The 23,909-nt window shown below is 31.7% G+C and overlaps 1 protein-coding gene across 1 annotated transcript in view; it reads right to left on the reverse strand.

The window, feature by feature from the left end:
• The window catches only part of LOC143225156 (H(+)/Cl(-) exchange transporter 7-like), a 153,193-nt gene that overhangs the window by 98,364 nt on the left and 30,920 nt on the right, over window positions 1-23,909 (reverse strand). The window contains 6 exon segments of the mRNA XM_076454097.1: window positions 197-290; window positions 6,337-6,362; window positions 6,365-6,419; window positions 9,553-9,696; window positions 15,488-15,597; window positions 22,979-23,111. Of these exon segments, the coding sequence (XP_076310212.1) occupies window positions 197-290; window positions 6,337-6,362; window positions 6,365-6,419; window positions 9,553-9,696; window positions 15,488-15,597; window positions 22,979-23,111 (562 nt within the window).

Raw genomic sequence — 23,909 nt, forward strand, 5'->3', positions numbered from 1 at the left:
CAAATATTTGAAGAGTTTTCTTTTTTTTTTCAATTGACTGAATTTATCAAACTGTAAAAATGTCAGTTTATGATGTTACTTACAAAAAATATGTCAAATAACATAAAGATTACATTTTTAATAACTATATGGTAAAACCCACAGTAAAGAAAACTGTGTTTATTGATTTGTTTTTATAGAAATAGGATAAACTTACCTACAGGAGCTCCAAATGCAGCTGCCACACCAGCTGCTGCACCAGCAGAAACAAAATCTCTCTTTTCATGATCTTCTCGAAATTTATGAAATATCTGTGATATAAAATAAAGTAACCCCTAATGTTGCAACACATACAGAACAATAATACTTCAAGGAAAGTAGAAATTTCATAGTCATGAGAAGTATTTGGTTGTCTTCTGAATATTTAACTCTCTCAACATGGGCTCAGTTAATCTGTATCCTTTAAAGTTGTTTTAGATTTAACATTTCTAACATTCAATAAAGTGTGTATATCATCACAGAATTTGGCAGTTTTTCAGTTAATAATACAAGTCTTTCACATACAAAAGATCATACTTTTGTAGTGACATATTTTTAATAAAATAAAATAAAGATGTGTATGAATATATTGAGTATGTTTTAAATAGTCTGTGTGCTAAATAATTTTCATATTAAAAATACTTTTCCTTCTCTTAAAAATTTCAAATTTCCCTTATGTAATCCCTAAAATCTCTCATTTTTCAAACATTTTTATGCCAGAAAAACTTTATACTTTAGCTATTATTTTCTCTTCCCTATTTCAAAACAGGATTGGTCAATTTGACTGACCTCATGACCAGCAAAAAGTAAAATAAAATAAATCTAAACTTCCCTTTTTGATTTCTAGAATGACTTCAATTTCTAACATAAAACTACATTCCTTTATCCTAGGTAGCTCTAAGTTCATAACAGTACACATCTATTTATAATCAAATGTCTGACTATGAACTGAATCATCATGAGCTGTAATTCACCCAGAGTATGTGTAGCTCATGTTACACTACTGAACTACATTACCCATGAGCTACTAAAACCTACTCAAGAACTTACTTCACAATATGTTTTTATTATATTGTTATAATTAATTTTACTGAATCTAATCTTAACTAACCTAAAAAGATCTCTATATTTATATCTTGTATACTTTTATAATTACACAAAGAGTAAACATGCAAAACAAATAAAATATTTTTTATTAAAAAAACTCTTTTTTTTTTTTTTTTACAAGTGAGAGCAAGAGAGTTAACCATAATTTGTTCATATTAATCACAGTAATGTACTTAATTTTTATTTAATTAAATAATGCATCAAACAATATAGACTAATAACATAAATAAAGCAGACAAATTCCTTTACCTCTCAAATTTTTTCTGGCTTTCTAACTATGTGACAAGCGTCACTACAAATTCATCCAAGATTATATTAAATTTCTCATGGGACTGGTATTGTTACTCTGAGGGAAACTGATACTTAACCATCCAGGCATGTTATACAATATGTCATTTGACAGATGAAAACCTGGACTTTATATTGGTCACAGTAAATACATAATTAAATGTAAGATAGAACAACTAATGAATTCTGAATGAGAGGATGTGACAGGAGGGATCTAATTTTCTATTTGATAGTTCTGTAACTGAATAAAACTGTTTGCTTTGTTTTTTTAATTTTGTGCAAAGCTATATAAGAGCTATGAGCATAAGACTAGAGGGAAGGCAACTAGTCATCACCACTCACCACCAACCTTTTTACCAATGAATAGTGAACTGACCATCACTTCACAATGCCTCCACAGCTGAAAGAACAAGCATAAGTGGTATGATGAAGATTCAAACCACAATCCTGATTACAAGAGAAGCATCCTAACCACCTGGCCATGCTGGGTCCAAACAAAATTGAGAACTATAACATTTTCCTTGTTTACAAATTATAAAATCAAACCCACTTGCCACATTTCATTTGTCACATCCTGTTTCACAAATTGTCAATAGTTTTCTCTGATATTTCATAATGTTTTATTTATAATCCATGAAAAGCTAGTTTCAATTTATTAAATAATATATTACATTGTTTTCTGTACAGAAAATTGTCTATTTCACTTTCAGTCCAAATTTTTTCCCATGGAAAATACACTGACGAGTTCAGCTAAATTTTTAATAGCTCTTGTCACATAGTTAGAAAGCCAGAAAAACTGATAGTTATAGGATGTTATTTGCTTTTTATGCATTATTATTATTCTATGTTGTGCATTATTTAAGTAAATAAAATCAAGTCAACAGCAAATGAAAAGAGACCAAAATAAGCACTATATTTCTTGTTTTTGATACATATTTATTTATTATCATAAAAATTAACATTTTCCTCAACAGAAAATGTATTTTTTAATAACATTTATCTCCACTGACACTTATAGCCATCACTCAACCACCAAGGTTTCATTCTTTGCCCATCTAATCACTGATCTGATTTTTTATCACTTAGTCCAGTCTCTTATACCCGACTCTACTGCTCTTGGCAATATACTCCTTTCCACCTCTATCAATACACCCTCTATCCTAGTCTGTATATAATCACCTCATTCAGATAATGTTATTATTTTTTGAGACTGACACCATTCCAGTCTCTAATGCTGGCTCTTAGTAGGGAGAAACAGTGGAAGAGTGTTGGTGGAGTTATTATTGGAAATACATTTTCAATTTATGAAAATGTTAATTTCCAAAACATACTTACCACCTGCTAATAATTATGGTTAGGAAAACACACTGAGAAGGTGGAGGGGCCAGTGAGGGCATCATCCACCCAGAAAGCATCTGCAGAGATCATTTGCATAGCAAGATAAGAGTGGTAACCGAGTGGGGTTGGGGGAACCACACTACATCCAGAAGAGATATGCTCTTCATCCAGAACACACTTCATGCATCAAGGATGGAATATTACATGTGTAATCTCTAATACAAGCCAGCCCCAGTCAGGCAGATGACATTCCACGATTTGGGGATGGAATTAAGGAGTCTTGGGGCCAATATCCCACCTTGGAATCTAGAGCAATTGGAACACATTATCATATACAGATAGAGACTTGATTGGATTCCAACCTGTACCCATAGTGAAATGAGTTCTGAACCATGTTTTAATAATGAAGAGTATCCAATAAAGATTCCTTATATAAGCAGAGATGCCAACTATTTCAAATGACTGAGCTTAATGATTTAAGACAGAGCCCTCTATCATTTGCAGCTACTAGGCCTGACCAATGTTTATTATTATTTATTACTGCTATAGATAGCTCATTTATGACTCTGTTTTGTGTATTTAATAAATAAATTTTAAAAAAATATTTTGAAATTATGTCTTATTTAGTTCAGAGTAACAAACATACTGGTAAATCAACACTGAACATGCACAAACAGTGAGCAGAAAAAGCCTTTGTGTAAGGACTAGTTTATGTCATGTTTATAACACTTATTGTAATAGTTTTGCAGCTGTTGCAGCCTTTGCTTTCATGAGAATGTCTCTGGATGGTTGGGAGTCATAACATTGACCATTTGACTGCATACACATATTGTGTGTTACAATATTGCTGAAAACTGAGGTGCTCAAGTTTGGTCTGAACTTGCTTTTGTTTTTTAGTCACTAAACTAAATATCCTTTCATTGTCAGCATTAAAATGGAAGATTGTAAGAATTCCAAGCATAACTCTATGCAGAATGTTATACTTCTGGTTGCCATTTCCATCCTTAACTGTATACAGCTGAACCCAAAACTTGTCAACATTCAACTGAAGGACAGTTTCTGAGAAAGTATTAATTTGATAGTTCAAATATTGCCCTTCCAATTTGTCAATAGTGTCGTGCTCATGTGTATTGACAAGGACAGGATACCTGTTTGTGAAGAAGCAAAGTGGGTCCCACCCATTATTATCCCAGTAAAAAAGTATTCACAAGGTATACTCACAAACAACTCTTGCATTATGTAATTCAATTGGATAAAATATGCTGCACATTGACCGAGTGATTTTATAGTCTGTTACTATAAAAACAGTAAACACTGTTGGTAAGCATGCTTGAAATCATTTTGCCATCTTCACAACCTAATATTTGTACAATGGCTGTAGTTTTGGTTCTAGCACAGCCATATTTTTTTGCTATATCAGAGTCTGGGAACATTTTTCTGAATAGATGTCCTGCATGATCGGCTACAGCTAGAGGTAAATTATGAGCAATGATGAATTGCGTGAACATCACTTCTGCATTTATGGTTTCATATTGTGAATTCTTACTCATAAATGTTGTTATCTGCATCGTTTTTGTCTTCACCTCAGCCTTTTGTTGGTGAGATGCCGATTTTGTATGTCTGGAACAATCGTTTATCCCACCATGCGCCACAGAAAAAATCGATGTGACAAACTGTACAAAACGCATGACTGTCACTGACTTTTGATGCAATGACCAGATATTTTGCACTATACTCTTTCTAAATTTTTGATTCACAGTTTTAGTCCTTTTAGATTTGCCAGAAACAAGACAATCTGGTGAACAAGGCCTCTTTTTTTCCATCTTGTGAACGATCACATTGGTGTTTCTATGCCACTTAAAAAATGAGAAATACCATCTACACGAGTGCTGATTGGCTGACAAGCACTGACAGATTCCCCCACGTACCCAGTATGGAGAAGCACTGCACTCAAACTATTGGTAGACGTTGGAGATACAAATATTTTTTATTATTTCAAGCACAGACATGATTATCGCAAGTAGCCATTTGAACTGTGTCTTTTATTTTTTATCAAAATTTATTTGTATCTCACTAGAAACTTCCTTTTCACCCCTTTCAAGCCCTGGGGGAACAATTTATCACTATATCATATAGGCCTATATAATATATAATAATAATGGGAGTTGCAACAAGTCGTAATATTTGTCTGTATGAGCGTAATGTACACACCAAAATTGTAATGATTACACTCAAATCGTAATGGTTGGCATCTCTGAAAAAGTGGCAATAGATAAAGATAGATCAGAGTAAAAAACAAAATATGGTGGACACACCTGGGTGAAGTGGGTCCAGTTTCCTTGTGAGATACCACTGGCTATAAGACTGTCCTGGATCATCCACAAAAGCTGCTTCAGAACCACTGTAGAAATGCCTCCCCACACCAAACATATGTCCCCATCTCACAGTGAGTAAGATTACAAACACCCTCAACTGAAAGCAGCCCTACTCCCCACAAAAAAATTTGAGGGATGTTACATAACAGGGGTGGAACAGAAGTGGGCTAAATTCATGTCTGGAAACTGCATGTCACTATTTTCTTTTTTTAATAATAATCATTAAATATGATTTATACAAAAAGCCAGTTAGCAACACAAAATTGCAAAAAATGTATGTTAATTATTCCAATATTTGTGTAGAGAAACCTATGTATAAACACTTTAAGAAAAACTGATAAAATTATCTGAATGAGGTGCCCATATTCAGTGTCAGGTGGACAGTGTATTGCCAAGGACAATTGAGCAGAACATAAAAGACTAGAGAAAGCAAGAAAAAAATTGACCAATGCTTAGATGGGCAATGACTGAAACCCTGGCAGTCAAGTGATAGCTGTAAGTGTCAGAGGATGGTAAGAATGCTTTGGGAGAAACTAAAATGTAAAAATCAGAAAGTTGTTAGTTTTGATAAGATTAGGTTCAGCAAAATAATAAATAATAATATTTATTATTATCCCACCCATTATTATCCCAGTAAAAAAGTATTCACAAGGTATACTCACAAGCAGCTCTTGCATTATGTAATTCAATTGGATAAAATATGCTGCACATTCACCGAGTGATTTACAACTTGTGTGGGAGGATATGTAGTGAGACATGTTTCAAAAAGCAATAAAACAATAAATGTAAACATAAATAGATGTATACTGTTATATACTTGAAGTTATTTAGGATAAAGTATTATGATTTTCTATCAGAGTCTACAGTTTTAGTAAAAAATATGTAATTAAAGATGATTATTTTGTCTACAAAATACTTTTAATGTTTACTGAAAGCTTGTAAATTTTGTGAAGATACATTTAGTACCTTTAGAGTCATAGTACATATATGACCATGGTAGATACATTTAGTACCTTCAGAGACGTGGTTACATGGTGGTTGCAAAATCATGTAAAACGTGAATCTGTTCCAATCGGATTAATAAAAGAAATATTTCAAAAGTATCTTTCATTTAAAAATTTACTCCTCTGTTGTACTTTCTATGTTACATTCCCCATGTTTTTATTATTACAAAGTACCAATGTTTAAATGGATAGATAAAACAACCTACTTTCAGATCTTTACGGAATGTTGTGCTTTTCCTTGGGATATTCCAGCAGCTATAACTGCTCCACAATGAATCATTGGACCTTCCTGTTGAAAAAATTGTAATGTTCAGTCTAAATCTTATGTTTAAAAATCTTGTCATAATGGAAGCCTTTACAAAGAAGAACTTACAAACTGTTCAGATATACCATTAAAAGAGAATCCAATTAACAACTTACCTTGACATGTACTTTTAGCAATTTTAACAAAAAAATCATTAACCAAGTCATATCCACTAATCTATTAAAATGTCTTGTGAAATGATTCAAAAACTATTTTACAGTCCAAACAAACTCCTTCTGCTAACACAAAACCTTCATTTGCACTTAATTGTATGGAAGAAGGCAAAAAATGATCCTTTTTTTTAAAGATAAAAAGAAAACAGAATGAGTTCATCAAGAGATGAGTACTTCAAATACTGATTAAAAATAATAAAAAAACATTGCTCTCAACCAGAGACTAACACTAATAATCACAAGGCACTGATCATCTTGGGTCATGAGAACAGTCAATAGATCTACTGATATTAGGTTAGTTACAGAAATATGGCCTAGAAAAAAATTAGCAAGGCAACATCTAAATTAGGGATTACACAAGGAACATATAAAATTTTTGAGATGAGGATTAGTATTTTTAATCTTAATGTGAAAATTACTTTGTAATGGACTATTCAAAACAAATACTCAGTACATTCATGAACAAATTTTTATTTCAGTTTATGAAAAATACTTCACTTAAAAACATGATTTTTCTGTATGTGAAAGACTTACAATGTTAACTAAAATACAGTTACAACAGAAAGTGTTCGTACCCGTGTCCTGAGTATCATGAGTAGGCTCACAGAAGTATAATATGTTATAAATATTATCACTAACACACATCTACATAAATCTTTATGAAATTAAATGACAAATAAACTGTTTATAAACATAGGAGGGGCAGCAAGTGTTTGTGCATCTACTTTATTGGTAAGTTGTGTAGCCTTTTGTATGAATTACTTGGCGCAATCTCTCCTCATAACCCTCCATGATCATTTGACAGTACTCAACTGGTATTTTCTTCCATTCTTCTTTACAGAAGGCCTCCAACTCTTGCAAGTTTTTTGGATGATGCTGATGAACCCTAGTCTTCAACTCATGCCAAACGTTTTCAATTGGGTTGAGATCGGGTGACTGCAATGGCCACTTCAAAATGCTTATATGGTTTCTCTGCAACCATGATTGCATATATTTCGATGTGTGCTTAGAGTCATTGTCTTGCTGGAGGATCCAACAACGCCCAAGCTGCAAGTTCGGAGCATCATTTTTGATACAAGTGCCTAATATATATCAATGTGCTCTTCTTTTTTCATGATTCTGTTGACATGGTGAAGGCTGCCTACACCAGAAGAGCTGAAGGAACCCCATAGCATGATCGAGCAACCTCCATGTTTAAATGTAGGGATGGTGTTCTTTGGAAGATTTCGATCCCCCTTCTAATGGAAAATATAGCAAACATTATTGTGGCCGAAAAGCTTGATTTTAGTCTCGTCTGACCAAAGAATACTCTTCCAATAGGTAAAGGGTTTATCTACTTGCTTTCTTGCATACCTCAATAGTGCTTCTAAATGAACAGGCTTTAAATATGGAGTTCTACGAGGACGGCATGCTTTGAACCCAGAAGAGTGTAACATGTTCGTAACTGTAGAGGTGCTTACTTCAACCTCAGTTTCCCTCACCAGTTTCTGTATGTCATTACGTGTTAAACAAGGGTTCCTACTAACTTCTCTGAGAACCTTTCTCTTGGTTCTCTCTGGAATTTTGGTGGGGCGTCTGGAACGAGGGAGGTTAGCAGTTGATCCTTTAAGCTTAAACTTGGCAATTATGCTTTGAACAGTAGATTTTGGCCCATTAAGTTGTATAGCAATACTGAAAAGAGACACACGAGACTTGTACTTCACAATAATTCAGTTTTTTAAATCACTGGACAGTTGTTTCCTGTTTGCCATGATGATTAAGCAGATAATGACGGAGACGGTGCTAAATTGCGGAAGTAAAATTTTTGCTGGCTAAATTCCAATAATTATGAACCCAGTGTCTAGTTCTGGAATGGTATAATGTAGTTTATTTGCCAAACTATACAAAATTTTTACAGGAATATCAGTTTTTTCACACATTCTGAACTGTATGAAAACACTTTCTGCTCCTCCTATTTTTGGTTATTTGTTTATAAACAGTTTATTTGTCATTTAATTCACATAAAGATTTATGTAGATGTGTGTTAGTATAATATTTATAATAGATTATACTTCTATTAGCCTATTCATGATACTTTTTAAGTTATGAGCAAAAAACCACTCGGGACGTAGGGGTACAAATACTTTCTGTTGTAACTGTACTGTCCGATTTTGTAAAGATATACACACCATACTGAAAGTCAGAAGTATTAGATTTATAAAGACTTTAAAAAAGCACAAAGAGGTCAAATTAACTAAGCCTGTGTCAAGAAAGTTTAAAAAAAGAGGAAAATTGATGGTAAAATATTTCTGAGGAGTAAAATTCTGCTTATTTCCAAAATACTTGAAGGGACAAGGTTGAGGAGAAGGAAAAATATGAGGGTGAGCAGGAAAATTACGAGAATAGCAAAATGGACTCAGAAATAAACTTATAGTCCAATAGTGAGAAAACTTAATATCAAAATAACAGAAGGATACTAGTGCCAAAAATTACAAGCAAGAAAGATAATAATCGTGATACAAGTTGAAACTCTCTAAAAGATAGAGGACTGCAAATGAAAAAGTGGCAAAAATATAGCATATCTTGACTGTGACTGTTAATGGAAAGCACATTAAAAAATATAGCATATCTTGACTGTATGATTGTTAATGGAAAGCATATTAAAAAAGCGAATAAAAACACCAACTATACAAACTAATAAGACACTAGTTAAAACAAATATTTCAAACAATTACAATCTTAGTTAAATGATTTTTATACAAAAAATGAAAAAATCATATATAGCACTAACACTGTGGATTTTTATGTTATAAATGTTACCAATTTACATGATTAGATTTGTTTAATCATATAAACAATCAAAAATAATCATATTGGTCTTATAGGAAACACAGTTCTCAGTTCTTTTTCTATTCTTAATAAACACAGAATAAACTTGTGAAAAAAATATCAAGTAACGTTTAGACCTTTCCAACAGCGAGTCCACCAACAACTGACAGAACAACACCAAGTGCTTTCACTATAAAGGTCTTGATGCGAACAACTTCTGGAACTTTCACACCATTGAGGTAACATTTAATCACAGGAATACCACTGCCTGCTGCTACTGGCTGAAATTTAAATTGAAAATATATTAGTTTATTACTAGTAATTCTTCAGAATTCTAATGATATGCAGTTATATGTATCTGTTATAAGTCACTATTTTCTAACAACATTTCAGAAAGTTCAGTTTTATAGTAATAAAAAAAGGCAAAATTATTAATTTTAAAATATGTAAGATAGTCCTGTTCTGTCAATAACATAATGGAAACTAATATAAATTCATATTTAACTTTTCCTTTAAATTTATATCAATTTTGACCATATAATGCAGATGTACATACTAGACACCAAGTCATAACGGGGTCAATTATTGTGGGCTTTATATTTTAAATTATGCCACCTTTGGCTTCAATAATAACAAAAATCCTTTGACGAATATTCTGAACTATGTTCTACAAACTATATAGAGTAATGTCTTCTCTGTTGTTGATAAAAGCTGTAATGATTAGTCTAATCTAATTCTCTCCACATATTTCTTTGTAGCAAACCGTTTTTCTGCTGTAAGAATAAAATTATCAGTTAACTACACAATTTATCAAAGCACTATGTAATTTAGTGGTGCAGTCATAGTTAGATATTATCTCAAGCTCATAATGCAACCACAAACTTAACATATTACATGCCTTTACACCCAACAGAAAATAACCACAGACAAATTCTTTGCCATATTCAGATAGTACTTTAAAACTGGAAAAAGATGGCTCTTATTTCTCTATAGTTGTTAAAATTCAAGACTCATGCACTTCATAAACATTAAAACAATGGTTACCATATATTGTTAGGGTTAAAAATAATGCCTACATCCCAGAATTTTTCAAAATACCTATAAAACACTTCAGAGATTATAGTGTTCACATGAGGCCAGAGTGTAAATTTATGTCTGTAACAAAGACTTTCTAGTAATTTTCACATCATATACACTTAGAATTGAATCAGACCCTTGAAAAAGTTTAAACATTTCTTGCTTCTAAAACTTAAAATAAAAATAATAAAAGGGTTCAGAATATGAAAACTACTTAAAATAAAGGCAAGACTACTCTGTACAATCAGACTACCCAAGGCATTATACAAACAAAATAAAAATGCTTAATAAAAACAAGACAACTCTACTACACACTTTCTCACATTTAAATATTAATTGATCTAAACCCCATGTAAATATTATAGCTAATTTGGACAGGACAACAGCATCTGTAGCATGAATACAAGAATGTCCCATATAAATTATGTGATGTTCAATAATCACCATCAAATACTTGATATTTATATAAATTTAACCCATAGCCTACACAGGGAGTCCAGCTCATCAAACAAATTAAATGTGCTAAATTATCAAAATGTGCATCTTCTGTATGACCTATCACTCATCACACAAATCTTGTACATTTGTTGATGAAAATCTTTTTCCCAAAAGAGGAAAGCAATGACCTTTTGATCTCCAGCACAGCTTGTATGAAATGTTACTTATCAGAAATTATATGTAATCTCAAACAGCATCCACTCTACAACATACTTCTTTAGAGTACATTCATTGTAAGGTGCTTTTCAAAATAGTTTGCTTAATAAACAAATGTATTCTATAAAAAATCTTTTAAGCACCTAAAGTCTTTGGTACTTACTCCACAAATATAGTCTAAATGGTGTGCATGACATAATGGTATGAATAATAAGGGTGCTGCTTCAATTCTCTCTCACTGTTACAATTTCTAGGTAACAGGTTGCCAAAAATATTTTAAAACCTAACAAATTCAACCCAAACTGACTACTTTACTGAGGACAGTTTTTATGTTAATGTTAACTAATAAAACTACTTACATTCTTTGTTTTTAAATACATTCTAATTAATATATTTCATAACTATATCACTTGATAGCAAATTCTAACAATACATTTTTCTGTGAACAACCCTCAAAAAACCTAATACAGCCATTAATGCTACAAAAGTTTTTCATCTAAATACAGCACCATAAACAAGCATTTTGTTTTCTAAGCTTTATATAGTGAACAAAAATGCAGTATAATTTAGTCGTGTCATTGTCCTACTAAAATTATTTGTCAATGCTTAATTATGTTTTAAGTCATTTACAAAATAAATATTCACAGAAATTATCTAAAACATTTTGTATTATTCTTATCAAGATTATGTTATTCTTGTTTGCAATTACATTTAAAAATACAAAGTTACACATTTATCAACTATATCTTAGTACTTTAATATAGTTATGATGGCTTATTGTTTTTTCTATATATAAACAGAATATAACTACTGTCAGCATGCTTTATCAAAAATCTCTCACCCTTTTCCTTCAAACTGTTCATTCTTTAATACTTCCAACAGAGTAAATGTTGCTGTTAGATATTTAACAATTAATTAAACAAGGAAGTTCAAACACTGAATTTTAAAATACAGCCTCAGCAAAATATATGTTAAAGCTGCATGAACACAAAGCAGAGCAACAGTTTATTTTGACTTCCAGGTTCTTATGCAGATTTAATAAACAGTTTCTCATGGTGACCATTAATCAGCCAATTTACCAAAATCAGTACACACACAGATACAATACATCCCATTAATTAAAACTCTGGAAGTAGAATAACAACAGGAATACAAACCATGGTCACTCTCTCATTTCATATATGCAACTGAGGATGCTGTTTTCTTAAGGAAACATTAATCAACAGTCAGAAATGCTACTCTAGACAAAACATTACTGTCCAATGGCACTATGACAAGGGCAACACTTAATATTGGATACTTCTCACCGTGTATTTCACTGTCAGGTCCATGTCATGAAGTGTGTGTGTTGTCTTATAGCAAAGCCACAAAGGGTTATCTGCTCAGCCCACCGAGGGGAATCAAACCCTGATTTTAGCATTGTAACCATCTCATGGAAAGCTGAACAAATGCTTCAAAAGTTAAAAAATTACTGTGACTGCACTAATCATACTATAAATGTTTTTTTTCCAGGAAATATTGAATAAGCTGATAAAGTGTTTGTACTATTTTAAATCAATTATTATATTATTTTAAATTGATTATTATCAAGATATTCTTAGTAACATAGAACGTAATGGTCATTCTTCTTCATTTGGCAAAAATTCTAGCTTATTTTAAAAAGTGAAAAACTTGTAGATTATGGGTTATAACAGTACAACTCCTACGAAGATTATTCTTAATATTCCCTACAAGTAAGAAATGGATGTATAACTATGTGCATTACATGTTAAAACAACAGATTATTGGCTACCTAATAATTTTAACAAAATATTGTAGTTTTTATTTAATCACTCAACATTTCACCTCACAGCTTTTCCAGGAGGGTTCAACCATAAATACAAATTGAAACTGACAGTATGAAGTTTAAAAAATTTATTGGTGTTATAAAGGTCATTTATTTGTAGTAAAATATCTTCTACACACCAATATGTGCTAAAGAAATTAAAATATGAATGTTAACATAAAACATCTTCACAGTTGGTAAATAAATCATGAATTGGTTGCAACTTATTGGTGATGCTTCTCTTTATATCTTGGAAACTTTAGTTCTTGGTGAGAATCACAAGGTATTTCAAGGGAATACAACACAAACTATTAAGGCAAGGGAATTCAGTTTTTTTTGGTATCATCAATGTGAAATGAAATTGTCACAAGTTTACTATTGATCTGTTGACTGAAAATTCACTTCTGCATAGAGAAATGATCCATGTGTTGCTAGTTTTTTTTATCATATTTTCAGAAAACAGGGAAAGTGCAAAGAAAGCATGATTTGCAGAATTCATACTTGGAAAGCCTTCACAAATAATGGTTTCAAGAAAACAAACAGAGCAAGCAAACATGGTCATACCTTCGGGTGTAGACTGTCCATTGCCTGTTTCTTCAAAGCCATCAATTCATTTCTGAAAATGTAGTCTTGAAATTTAAATATTTCTGATTTTGTCAGAAAGCTAACCTTATGAATGAAGACACAGATATAAAGTTGAAAATGTGCCTCACTGAACAGAAGCATCATAAAAAATTACCTGTTCTACTGTTGTAGTATAACCATGATAATTATTTCATAACAATACAAAACCCAATAATCTGAGCACTTCAAAAAAGGTCTACTGCTCATGTTACTTTATCTTGTACATTATGCTGAAAAGATACGAGATGAAACTGTTGAATGCCAGAATAAGTAGGTCATGGAATGACTCCAAAAATCAGCTTCAATTTTAGATTCTGTGCAGAAAAGAAAATTTTCTTATGTGATTGAAATGTGGTCTGTTTAATAAGTATGAACCCACAAGTGTGATTACATAAAGCAAACACCATTCCCTGCAAGAAGCAAGAACACTTGACAAAAACTAAACAGTCTATTCTGCTGAGGTAACCTCATAAAAAGTTCCCTGTAATTTAGTTTACCATTAATTGATACCTTAAAATTTTTGTCACTTTGTTTATGACATTCTTTGTCATCCTGTCTGTAATGCTGAGGCTTTCACTGTCATTACATGCCTACCAAAGATTTAAAAGATGTTCTTTTCTTTCTGAGTTAGAATATATATATATATATATATATATACATCTTTTTAATCTAACAAATATGATGTTTTATGCAATAAAACCAATAATAATTAATTTGTCTGTTTTAAATATTTGAATGTTGGATCAAACTCTTATCACTTTAAATGGCATTGATCAAATTTAATCAGATGACTGATAAGCATTTTCAAAATGATTTTTTGTTGATACTCACAGCCTATCACAGTTTGAAAAATAATTTTAACTCCACAATAATGATCTTGTATTTAAAATATTACTTTTCTAATACTTCATCCAGAAAAGTTGCCTTGATTGATAAAAGAATGCACTGATGAAAATGAAAAATTTTGCATGTAGCAAGTAATAACTGTGACTATTTTTATGTTGTCTGAAAACTTCTGGCACTTTAAAAACCAGAGTGAAAATGAATCTTCAAATGCTTCACTTTACAGCAATAATATAGAATACTTATAATGTACTTAGTATATGTTATTTAAGCACAAAACTACACAGCTGTGTGAGCCCTGTTCACTATGTGAAATCAAATCCAGGATTTGTTGTAGGTACATAAACCTGATACTGACTTACCAAATGGCATCATAATATGGATATATTTGTAATTAAAGCAGCAATTCAACCTAATCAACATTCTCAGGAGATATATTTGAGCAGAAGGTATTCTGGTGTAATTTAAGCAAATCAATAATTTTAAATATTGCAAAAACGTATCACTTCACTTACTTTTACTTTCTGTCATTATTTTTTTCTTAAATATTTGGCAAAATCTGAACTTATTTAAAATCTTTCATTATTTTTTCCAGGTTCTTATTAACATTTTCAAATTACTCTTGGAAATTTCTAGCTATTCTTTATAAGTCTAACAATTCAATAATTATTCTCAGACATTTTGCTCATAAAAATCTAAATGCAGTCAATAAAATATAACTTTTTCCCCAATATTTATCTTTATTCAGTTACACTTTCATTACCAGTATTTTTTTAACAATTCAGTAACACTTGTTGGCTGTATTAAATAACAGTCATAAATAAATGTCACTGAGATTTAAGTGTAACATGCACAAAACCAGAGTTGCAAAAGCTACTACTACTGGACTATCAAATACAAAAGTTTGTTAAATTTTTCACACTATACAATAAACTAATATTAAAAGCTTTATTAAACACAACTACAAAAGGTATCTGATATAATCAATTTTAAGAAACCCAACATCAAAAATACTGTATTACAAAATAAACTTTTTGTGTAATACTTACAGCAAGATATGCAACAAGAATGGCTCCTATAGCAACTGATACTGCATTAAAACAAACCCACATTAAATAAGGTCTATACAGACAGTCTTCTAGTACACAATCATCTACATCTGATTAAATGTTAAGGATTATTCACAGACACAAAAATATTCTCAAATGTTATACAACTTCAGTGAAATTCTGTCACTGTATAATATTTTTATGAGAAAAAAGGACAATTTTTATACTTTTTTCAACCTTACTTTAAGTTCTAAACTATGATGTTTTCAACTTTTAAATAATGTTAACATTACTGCTACAAATAAACATTTAGACATTTGTCTTATGATTTCCATGAAACATATCAAGAAGTCTCTTTTAAACTAAGACATTATTACTCAGCTGTTAATTTGACATTTTTCCTTTAATGTTTTGCCAAGTTTAGCTTTATATTATTTTTGCATAATTAAAGTAACAAGGAAAGCTATTACTCAATTTCCATTTAAGTTCAAACTGAATCCAAACCTACAAAACAGACATAATACAAGAAAAAGTTCAGACATCACAAGGTAAGCATGATAGTCAAGGCATATTTCAGTTTAACAAATTTTTATATTTTCATTATGCATTTATGATTATAAATTAATTTCAAACATGCATATACCTCTGAAATATGAAATGCCTTTCCTTCGAGTTGTTGTAACAATCATGAGATGAATTTCTCAATATATGCTAAGTATAAGATCAACTTATCCATAATTCTTCACCCTACCACCCTCATATTACTTACTGCACATGAATCATGAAATCTTAAGACTAGCTAAACTTTTGTTCAATGATTTGATTTTTTATGTTGCAGTATATATGGTGAGTTTGGGGATGAAAGAGAAAAATAACATCTGTGGCATTTATATTTCGTAACAGAAAAAGCTTACAGGTCATGATAACAGAATAACAACATCAAAAATTGGAAGAGAAGAAACAGTATTTCTGAGGCATGAACTCCTGAAGACAGTCTAACAAGATTGGTACACAGCCAGGAATAGTTGTCTGAAAAATGTGCAAACATTTGAGCTACATGAGAAGATAATATCACTTCTATAATAAAGGACAAGACAGCATCCAAACATCAGGCTTCATGGAAAAGCCAATATTTTCTTCAGAGTCAGTGATAAGATCTGAAATATGTATGTATTTACATATATACACACACATGATGTGAATAGAGCCAAAAGATATAAGGAACCACAATACCACCTAAGGCTGGCATAGAAGTTTCCAAACTGGTAATAAAAAGAGGGGCACCTGCAAACAGACAACATATTTGGAGAAACCACAACTAACTCAACCAGTGTGAAGCAATAAGGAGAACTTGCAAACTGGTGATATAATCATGGCCAACACCTGAGGAAGAAGATGAAGAGCAGGGTTAGCATGGAGAAAAAATTCTTTAAAAACAACCTCCACTAAAGAAGTAGGATCTGCAGCTCACTGACCAAGTGAACTGGAAAATGATGACTCTTCAATCTTGTAAATGTACCAATCAGAGGAAGGTTACAACTGCTGGAAGAGTGAAAGAAAAAAGATTCACAATTTAAAGACAAAATGACAATCTTTGGAGAGATAATCCACCAGAATGTTCACTATCTGGCACAAAAGGCTGAGGAATATACATGACATGAACTGAACCAAAGAAGAACACGGACAAAAACAGACATGGGAAACAAAATAATATATTCAGCAGAATGCAAAAATGAGTAATGCATCTCATCCCAAATGCTATGTAGTTTCTGAACTTTTACCATCCCTACATCCAAAACCTTCAGAATAAAATTTCTGCTGCTAGTAACCATAAGGTTTTCTTTTAATGACAGAAATATTACCTCCACAATCAATGTATAAATTATGAATTTACAGGCCAAAATATAGCATACATGTTAACAGCATAATTGTCAATAAGAAAATCTGATTATGATGGAAAAATAGATTATATAACATCTATTGACACATACACAATACACAAAGAGGGACACAATACAATTATGGTTGTATGATACATGCTCTGAATTGGGCTAAGGGCATTCAGAAATTCAAGTTACATGGTTGTTGACAGCATGAGATTAAACACAACAAGGCTTTCAGTATTTCCAAATACTTTTCTACACGATATGAATTCATTTTGACGTTTCTTCATATATACTTTTTTTTTTTAAAGTAAAATGTCTTTGTACAGATTAGGTCATTTTGACAATCCTTGCAATCAACCACATATCCACGAAACTATACATACTATAATTTTGACTATAAAAAGTGCATCTTCAAGAAATTTAGCATGTTTTAGTACACACTTCATATCTCTGGTACACAAAAAATAATTTTAAATTAAGTATTTTTGTTATTCATTTGTCTACAAATAGATAGAGTCAGAGTCAGTTTATGGTATATAAAGCATTAGAGTAAGAACAGATACTACATATTTTCTTTTTAATATATACGTGTGTGCATGTTTCCAGAAACGTAGATAATAACAAAATTCTGAAATGGATAACTTAACGTAGAGAAGCTTCACATGATACAAAAAAGATTGAGACTTTATATAAATATTTCTTTTTGAAATTAACAGTTGCATAAAATTAAAATTAAAAACTTTGTTGTGATACCAAGTTTACTGAAATACATGGATAATAAAGCAGTTTAATTCAATTTTTAATATAATTCTGTTAAAATATTGTGCAATACTCATGTTAAACCTACCTATAACTGAGTTAAGAAGACTTACCATACCTTGTTCAAGAACTAACATAAGCTTTTTATTGTAATTCTGTCTCTGTCTGTGTTTGTGTGTTTGCAATATCCATAATGAACCTTCCTATAACTAAAGTATTAAGACTTACCTACCTTGTTCTAGAGCTAACAAACTTGCTGACAACATGGAAAGGTAAAATGTTATACTGTACTTGATATTCTTTATAGCACTATTCATAAATCTGATATAAACATTCTATTATCCACATTCAGGTTTTATTAAACATCATAACTGAATGTACTGGTAAGCTTTATAGATGAACTTACAAAAATAAATTATTCATGAAAATTTGGCACCTATTAATTGATGCAGGATAAGATTACAGAAACAAGAACACTTTGGAGTGTTTATACTGCTTAAATAAGCTTCACATTTCATTCTTCTTAATTAAAATAAAATATTGAAAACTGAATTGACTTCACGAATTCTAAAGAACAAATTTTAACACACAAGTACAAAATGAGATATTTCATGCTTGATTTAACTGAATATATCTGTAACTAAAATCTCTCTATTTAATGATATACTTTTTGAAAACAGGTTAAGTTAAAAATGTGCATCAGATCAACATTAAACAATCTTATAGGATAATTAATAACTTCATTTAAAAAAATAACTTATCTATGTAATCATCAATCACTATGTAATGATTTATATAAATTCCACAATAAACCTGAAAGTGATATGAGGACAATATAAATACTTTTAAATCAATATGAACTTTTCCAATTCTTACGTACAATTTTCTCCCTGTTTACTCATTAAAGCTAAAGTTTTAAAATTTTATGGGCAGTAACTAATGTTTCTTTTAATATGGGTTGTGATGACATTCATGTATAATAGTATTTTTAAACTGTAGATTTTTTGTTCTGATGTAATCAAATTTAAATTATAAAGTAATAACCAATAATTAGTTGTTCAACAGCAGAGGAGAACAGTATCGATATCAACACACATCTAAAGTGAAGTATGGTGGAAGGCCAGTAGAAGCACAAAACATCTCTACTAACGATGCTGGAAATTTTCAAAACACCCAAGGTACAATCAGACTCACATCTATTATGCCATTACCTTAGAAACACAACTTATTGGTCAGGAATTTATCTTCCAAAAGAGAGTAATCCCAAGCATGCAGCAAACGTGTTGAAACAATACATGGAAGGAAAGTTATAATTTTCCTATACTGAACATGTATTTCTGATGGGTACTTACATGTGCTTACAAGATTAGCTATTCTCATTCAGTGCTGACTTCCTACAAGAAAACTTTTTCTTTATGCATGCCCTACCTATTAGAATCAAATGATTCCAACATATCTCAGGTTAGTCATCATGCATTACCTCTCTAGTAATAGGAACATAAGTCCACTCATATGACTGTGACTCCCTCTATGCATCTCTCCTGGACTATCACTTTGAAGTTTGGCAGAAAACAGAAGCACCAGAAGTGTGTGAGGAAAAAGGTGGGAAGTGTGAAAAGTGGAAAGTACCCATAGGAAATACATTTTCAGTACAAGAAAATTAGTTAGAATCTCCCACTGATTAGGATGAGTGACTAGTGAGAGGTAAAAATAGATGTACCCATACATGAGAGTGTCTGATTGAAAGACCCGAAGATGGAGTTCAACACCACCTCTCACCAGATGTACTCTTTCCCCATGTCAGTCCTGAAGGGCTGAATAGAAAACACTGAAGGAAACCATATATCAACATCAGATGGAATATCAATAAATACTTTTCAACTCATTTTTTTCCCATGTGTCATGTGTGGCAATTTTGAATGACAATAGGAAACATTTGTCCCAGTTGCATTGTAAAAGGGTAACAGCACTGGGAAATATACATCCCAGCCACAGTGAAAGAATTAACATAACATAAGATAGATCATGGGAAACAAAAGGATTTCAGGGAATAAGAGTCGAGAACATGAGCTCCAAAAAAAAATGCAGGAAGTGCAACCTAACATCATAAGAAGCAAACCGGACAAAACAGCCAATTATGACCAGAAGGGAGATATTAATGGGAGATAGAAGTTAAAGAAAAGAATGTGAAAGTCAAACAGTCATTACAAGCAGTAAAGGTTGGAGGGATGAAGGACCAACCAAAAGGTAGTATGACAAAATAGAAAGGATAAAAGAAGCAGGTAACATTAATAAGGTAGAAATATCTGATGGATGATTTCTAAGCAAGGAGATGAAGGAAATAGATCTTGAGAGAGAGAGAGAGATGATTGATGGAACAGAAAGACAAAGGTGCAAAAGGAGGACAAGAAAGATGTAAAGATGACCATGCTGAATTTCCAATCATGCAAGTCAAACGAACAAGGGGGAAACACAATTCAAAAGGAGAGAAATGACAGGGGAAGACAAAACCTGAACAAACAAAGTGTTTAACAAGGTTGTCCAATGGCTAGACATGATCAAAGTAGAAAAGCCTTTATAAAATGGCCAGTTGAAGATTAGGAAAAGATGAGAAATGAAAGAGTGGAAAGGACAAAAACAACATAAAAGAAACCAAAGGCAGAAGGTATGCCACCATCTGAGGTAAATGAATATGAAAAAAGGACTAATGGATAAGGAAAAGACAGATGCAACGTGTGGATTCAGTCCCTCGGCTGATACAATGAACCTGAGAAAAAACAAAGATTAAGACAGAGTGTGGCAACATCTGGATGAACAATATCCAACCAAAGACAACAAAAAAGGGATAAAGACAGAGGTAAGGGTAGGGGCAGTGAAAACAATGGTTGCCCTAACCAGGAAGGAACCATCAGAGGTTTGGAATAATAACAGAATTCTGGAGAAGAGCTGAATAGGTTGGTAAGCACAGCTGTGAAAATCCCTCCAATATTGACAGAACATAACCACCCCAAATGTCAGTGACTGGAGAACAGAAAGTCAAAAAGAAGAAAATTTGATATTTCAGGTGGCAATTGCACAAATGAGGTTTCCCTGTCTGAAAACACACAGACAAAAAGACTCAAGGATCAAGGGACCATTTCATGAGAATTTTTCTGGGAAGAGTAGCCACCAGATTCAGGGAGCCAGAAAAATGGCAAGGCAAGACAACAATGTCGTGAATGTAAGCCCAGAAAGGAGATTCATAATTTGAAAGCACATATTCACTACATTGTTGTCTTGGCTTGCCATTTTCTGGCTCCCTGAATCTGGTGGCAAGACAACAATGTAGTGAATGTAAGCTCAGAAAGGAGATTAATGATTTGAAAGCACATATTCAGAATTGATAGTTACTACATACAAGTGTTTATAATCACAATTATTAGACCAATTACAAACAAATTGGTATTTTCATGATAGTCTGAGGTAATACTTATGCATATCAGTTTTTGATATTGCAAATTATTGGTCAGTTAATTACAAACCAAGTATTTTAAAAAGCAGATATTGATACTTCATTCAGTTTCCTGAAAGAAAATGTAGGCACACTTTTGTATGTGATGATTGATTTATTGTGTCTGAAATTCATTGGTCATATAAATTTGTCGTTCTATATGACAAACAAATAATTTCAGAATCTGATATATTTAGTGTTTTTATTTGTAACAGAAAATCCTCAATTACTGAACACAATTTTGAGAAATTTTTCACATACCCACTCTCCTGTCTGCTAAACTTAGGATCCATCTAAATGATTTCACAAAGAAATATATATTTGATGAAAGAAAATGTTTATTTTATTCCACACAAATGAGCAAAAAGTGTGAACTATTTAGGTGTATTTGAAAGATTTAGAGCCTACTTATATGCTGGTTCTTTTTTATTATTCACTATTGCACTTAAAGCAGTTTGTGCATTGGCAAGGTTTTAAAATTCCTTTAGTTTTAAGACACTTTGCAACTGCTCCACCTTACAATGAATAACTAAGTTAAAAGGAGTTTCCTATACTGTGTTTGTGTTTTTTCTTATAACAAAGCCACATTAGGCTATCTGCTGAGCCCAATGAGGGGAATTGAACTTGATTTTAGCATTGTAAATCTGTAGACTTACCACTGTACTAGCAGGGGGATTCCTTTTCTGATATCAGTTTAGCATGAGTATAAAAGTACACAGTGCAATTTTAAATTGAACTTACCAGTACTAGAATTTTGTTTCCAACCATAGCACTCCTCCAACATTTTCTCCATGGACTTGAATACACAAGGTTGAAGGGCCTACTTAACAACAGAAATGGCAGACTTCTGTAAAACAGTAGTCAATTCTCAACCCTGATAAACAGTCAGGTGTTTAAAAGAACTAACACATACCCATGTGCAATTTTACTATTTAAGTCCTTATTAAAACTGACTGCAATTATTTAAAAGAAATTGAAGATCAAATAATAACAATAACAGTGTAAAATTTCTCCAATTGCTGTTAGAGGAACCTTATATTAACATTTCAAATAAAATATAAATTGGAAAGACTTTCTAAAAGTAAATTTTATTCCATTAGTTATTTAAAGTAATTTAGCAATCACAAAATATCACAAACAGCAAAATATCCTTATTTCACTTCCACCTTCACAATCGTATGTTCATAATAATACATCAACTCTGCATATAATACCATATTCAAATATGTAACATATACTCCAAAAGCCCTTTTATCTATGTATATTAAAATACAATTATTTCAATACATATTTTCTAAATAACTCATTTACTTTTGTGTTGAATGACTACAGAAAACCTTTTTTTAAAAAGGATACATTCTTTCAATAAAGTGTACTTGTATGTTGATAACCACTCAACGGTAATGTCAATACAGCATGCAGTTAAAGCTGTCAGAATGCCAATGACAAATATGACAATCCAACGAATAAGATCTGATTTGATTATATCCTGGTAATAATAAAAAAATCAAAAAAAATCATATGGTTTAAAAAATGTGAAATACCATTCATATGTCAAATATATAACTGCTTGAATAGCAAGAAAAGTACTACATTCCCTTTCTCAGATAATATCATAACAAAGTTACATGAACGTTTTGGAAATAACTATATATATATATATATATATGTGATAAAGTCAACAACAATAAGCCTAATCAACTTTTCAGTATTTCACACTATTGGGTCTATCACTTAGGGTTTTTTACAAACATTTTCAAACCAATTACAACAAATCTTAATTACACATTATAATCTTTAACCTTTGATCAATTCTCTGTCAGCTTATCTTTAATTTATATTTTGTTTTCTCCTCACACACTATTTCCATAACATTTTACCACTTATCTTGTTTCTAACCTTCTAAGCTATTACAAGTTCATAATCTTTGTTTCCAGATCTTTATACTTTCCCATTTTTAAAATAACTTCTGTAATTTGTTGCCCATTCCTTCACAATTTTTTCTCACATAGCCCTTAGATACTTAATTTCTGCTCATTCTAAATTCATGCATGATGATCTATCTTTTGAAAGTTCTTCAACTTCACGCTTCTTGTTTTGTGATGCATATTATTCTGGGCTGGATTTTGTATCAGACCTTTTAAAATGGAAAATCTCACTACCTCTTTCACTGGGCTGGTGCCAAATCTTCTGGGACTGAGCAACTTAAATTGACCTTAGTAAGTCCCATGGTGTCTAAACCTCCATAAACTGTACCTTTGATGGAAGAAGCAGCACCAACAACCAT

The sequence above is a fragment of the Tachypleus tridentatus genome, chromosome 9, assembly GCF_004210375.1.
Source record: "Tachypleus tridentatus isolate NWPU-2018 chromosome 9, ASM421037v1, whole genome shotgun sequence".
NCBI lineage: Eukaryota > Metazoa > Arthropoda > Merostomata > Xiphosura > Limulidae > Tachypleus > Tachypleus tridentatus.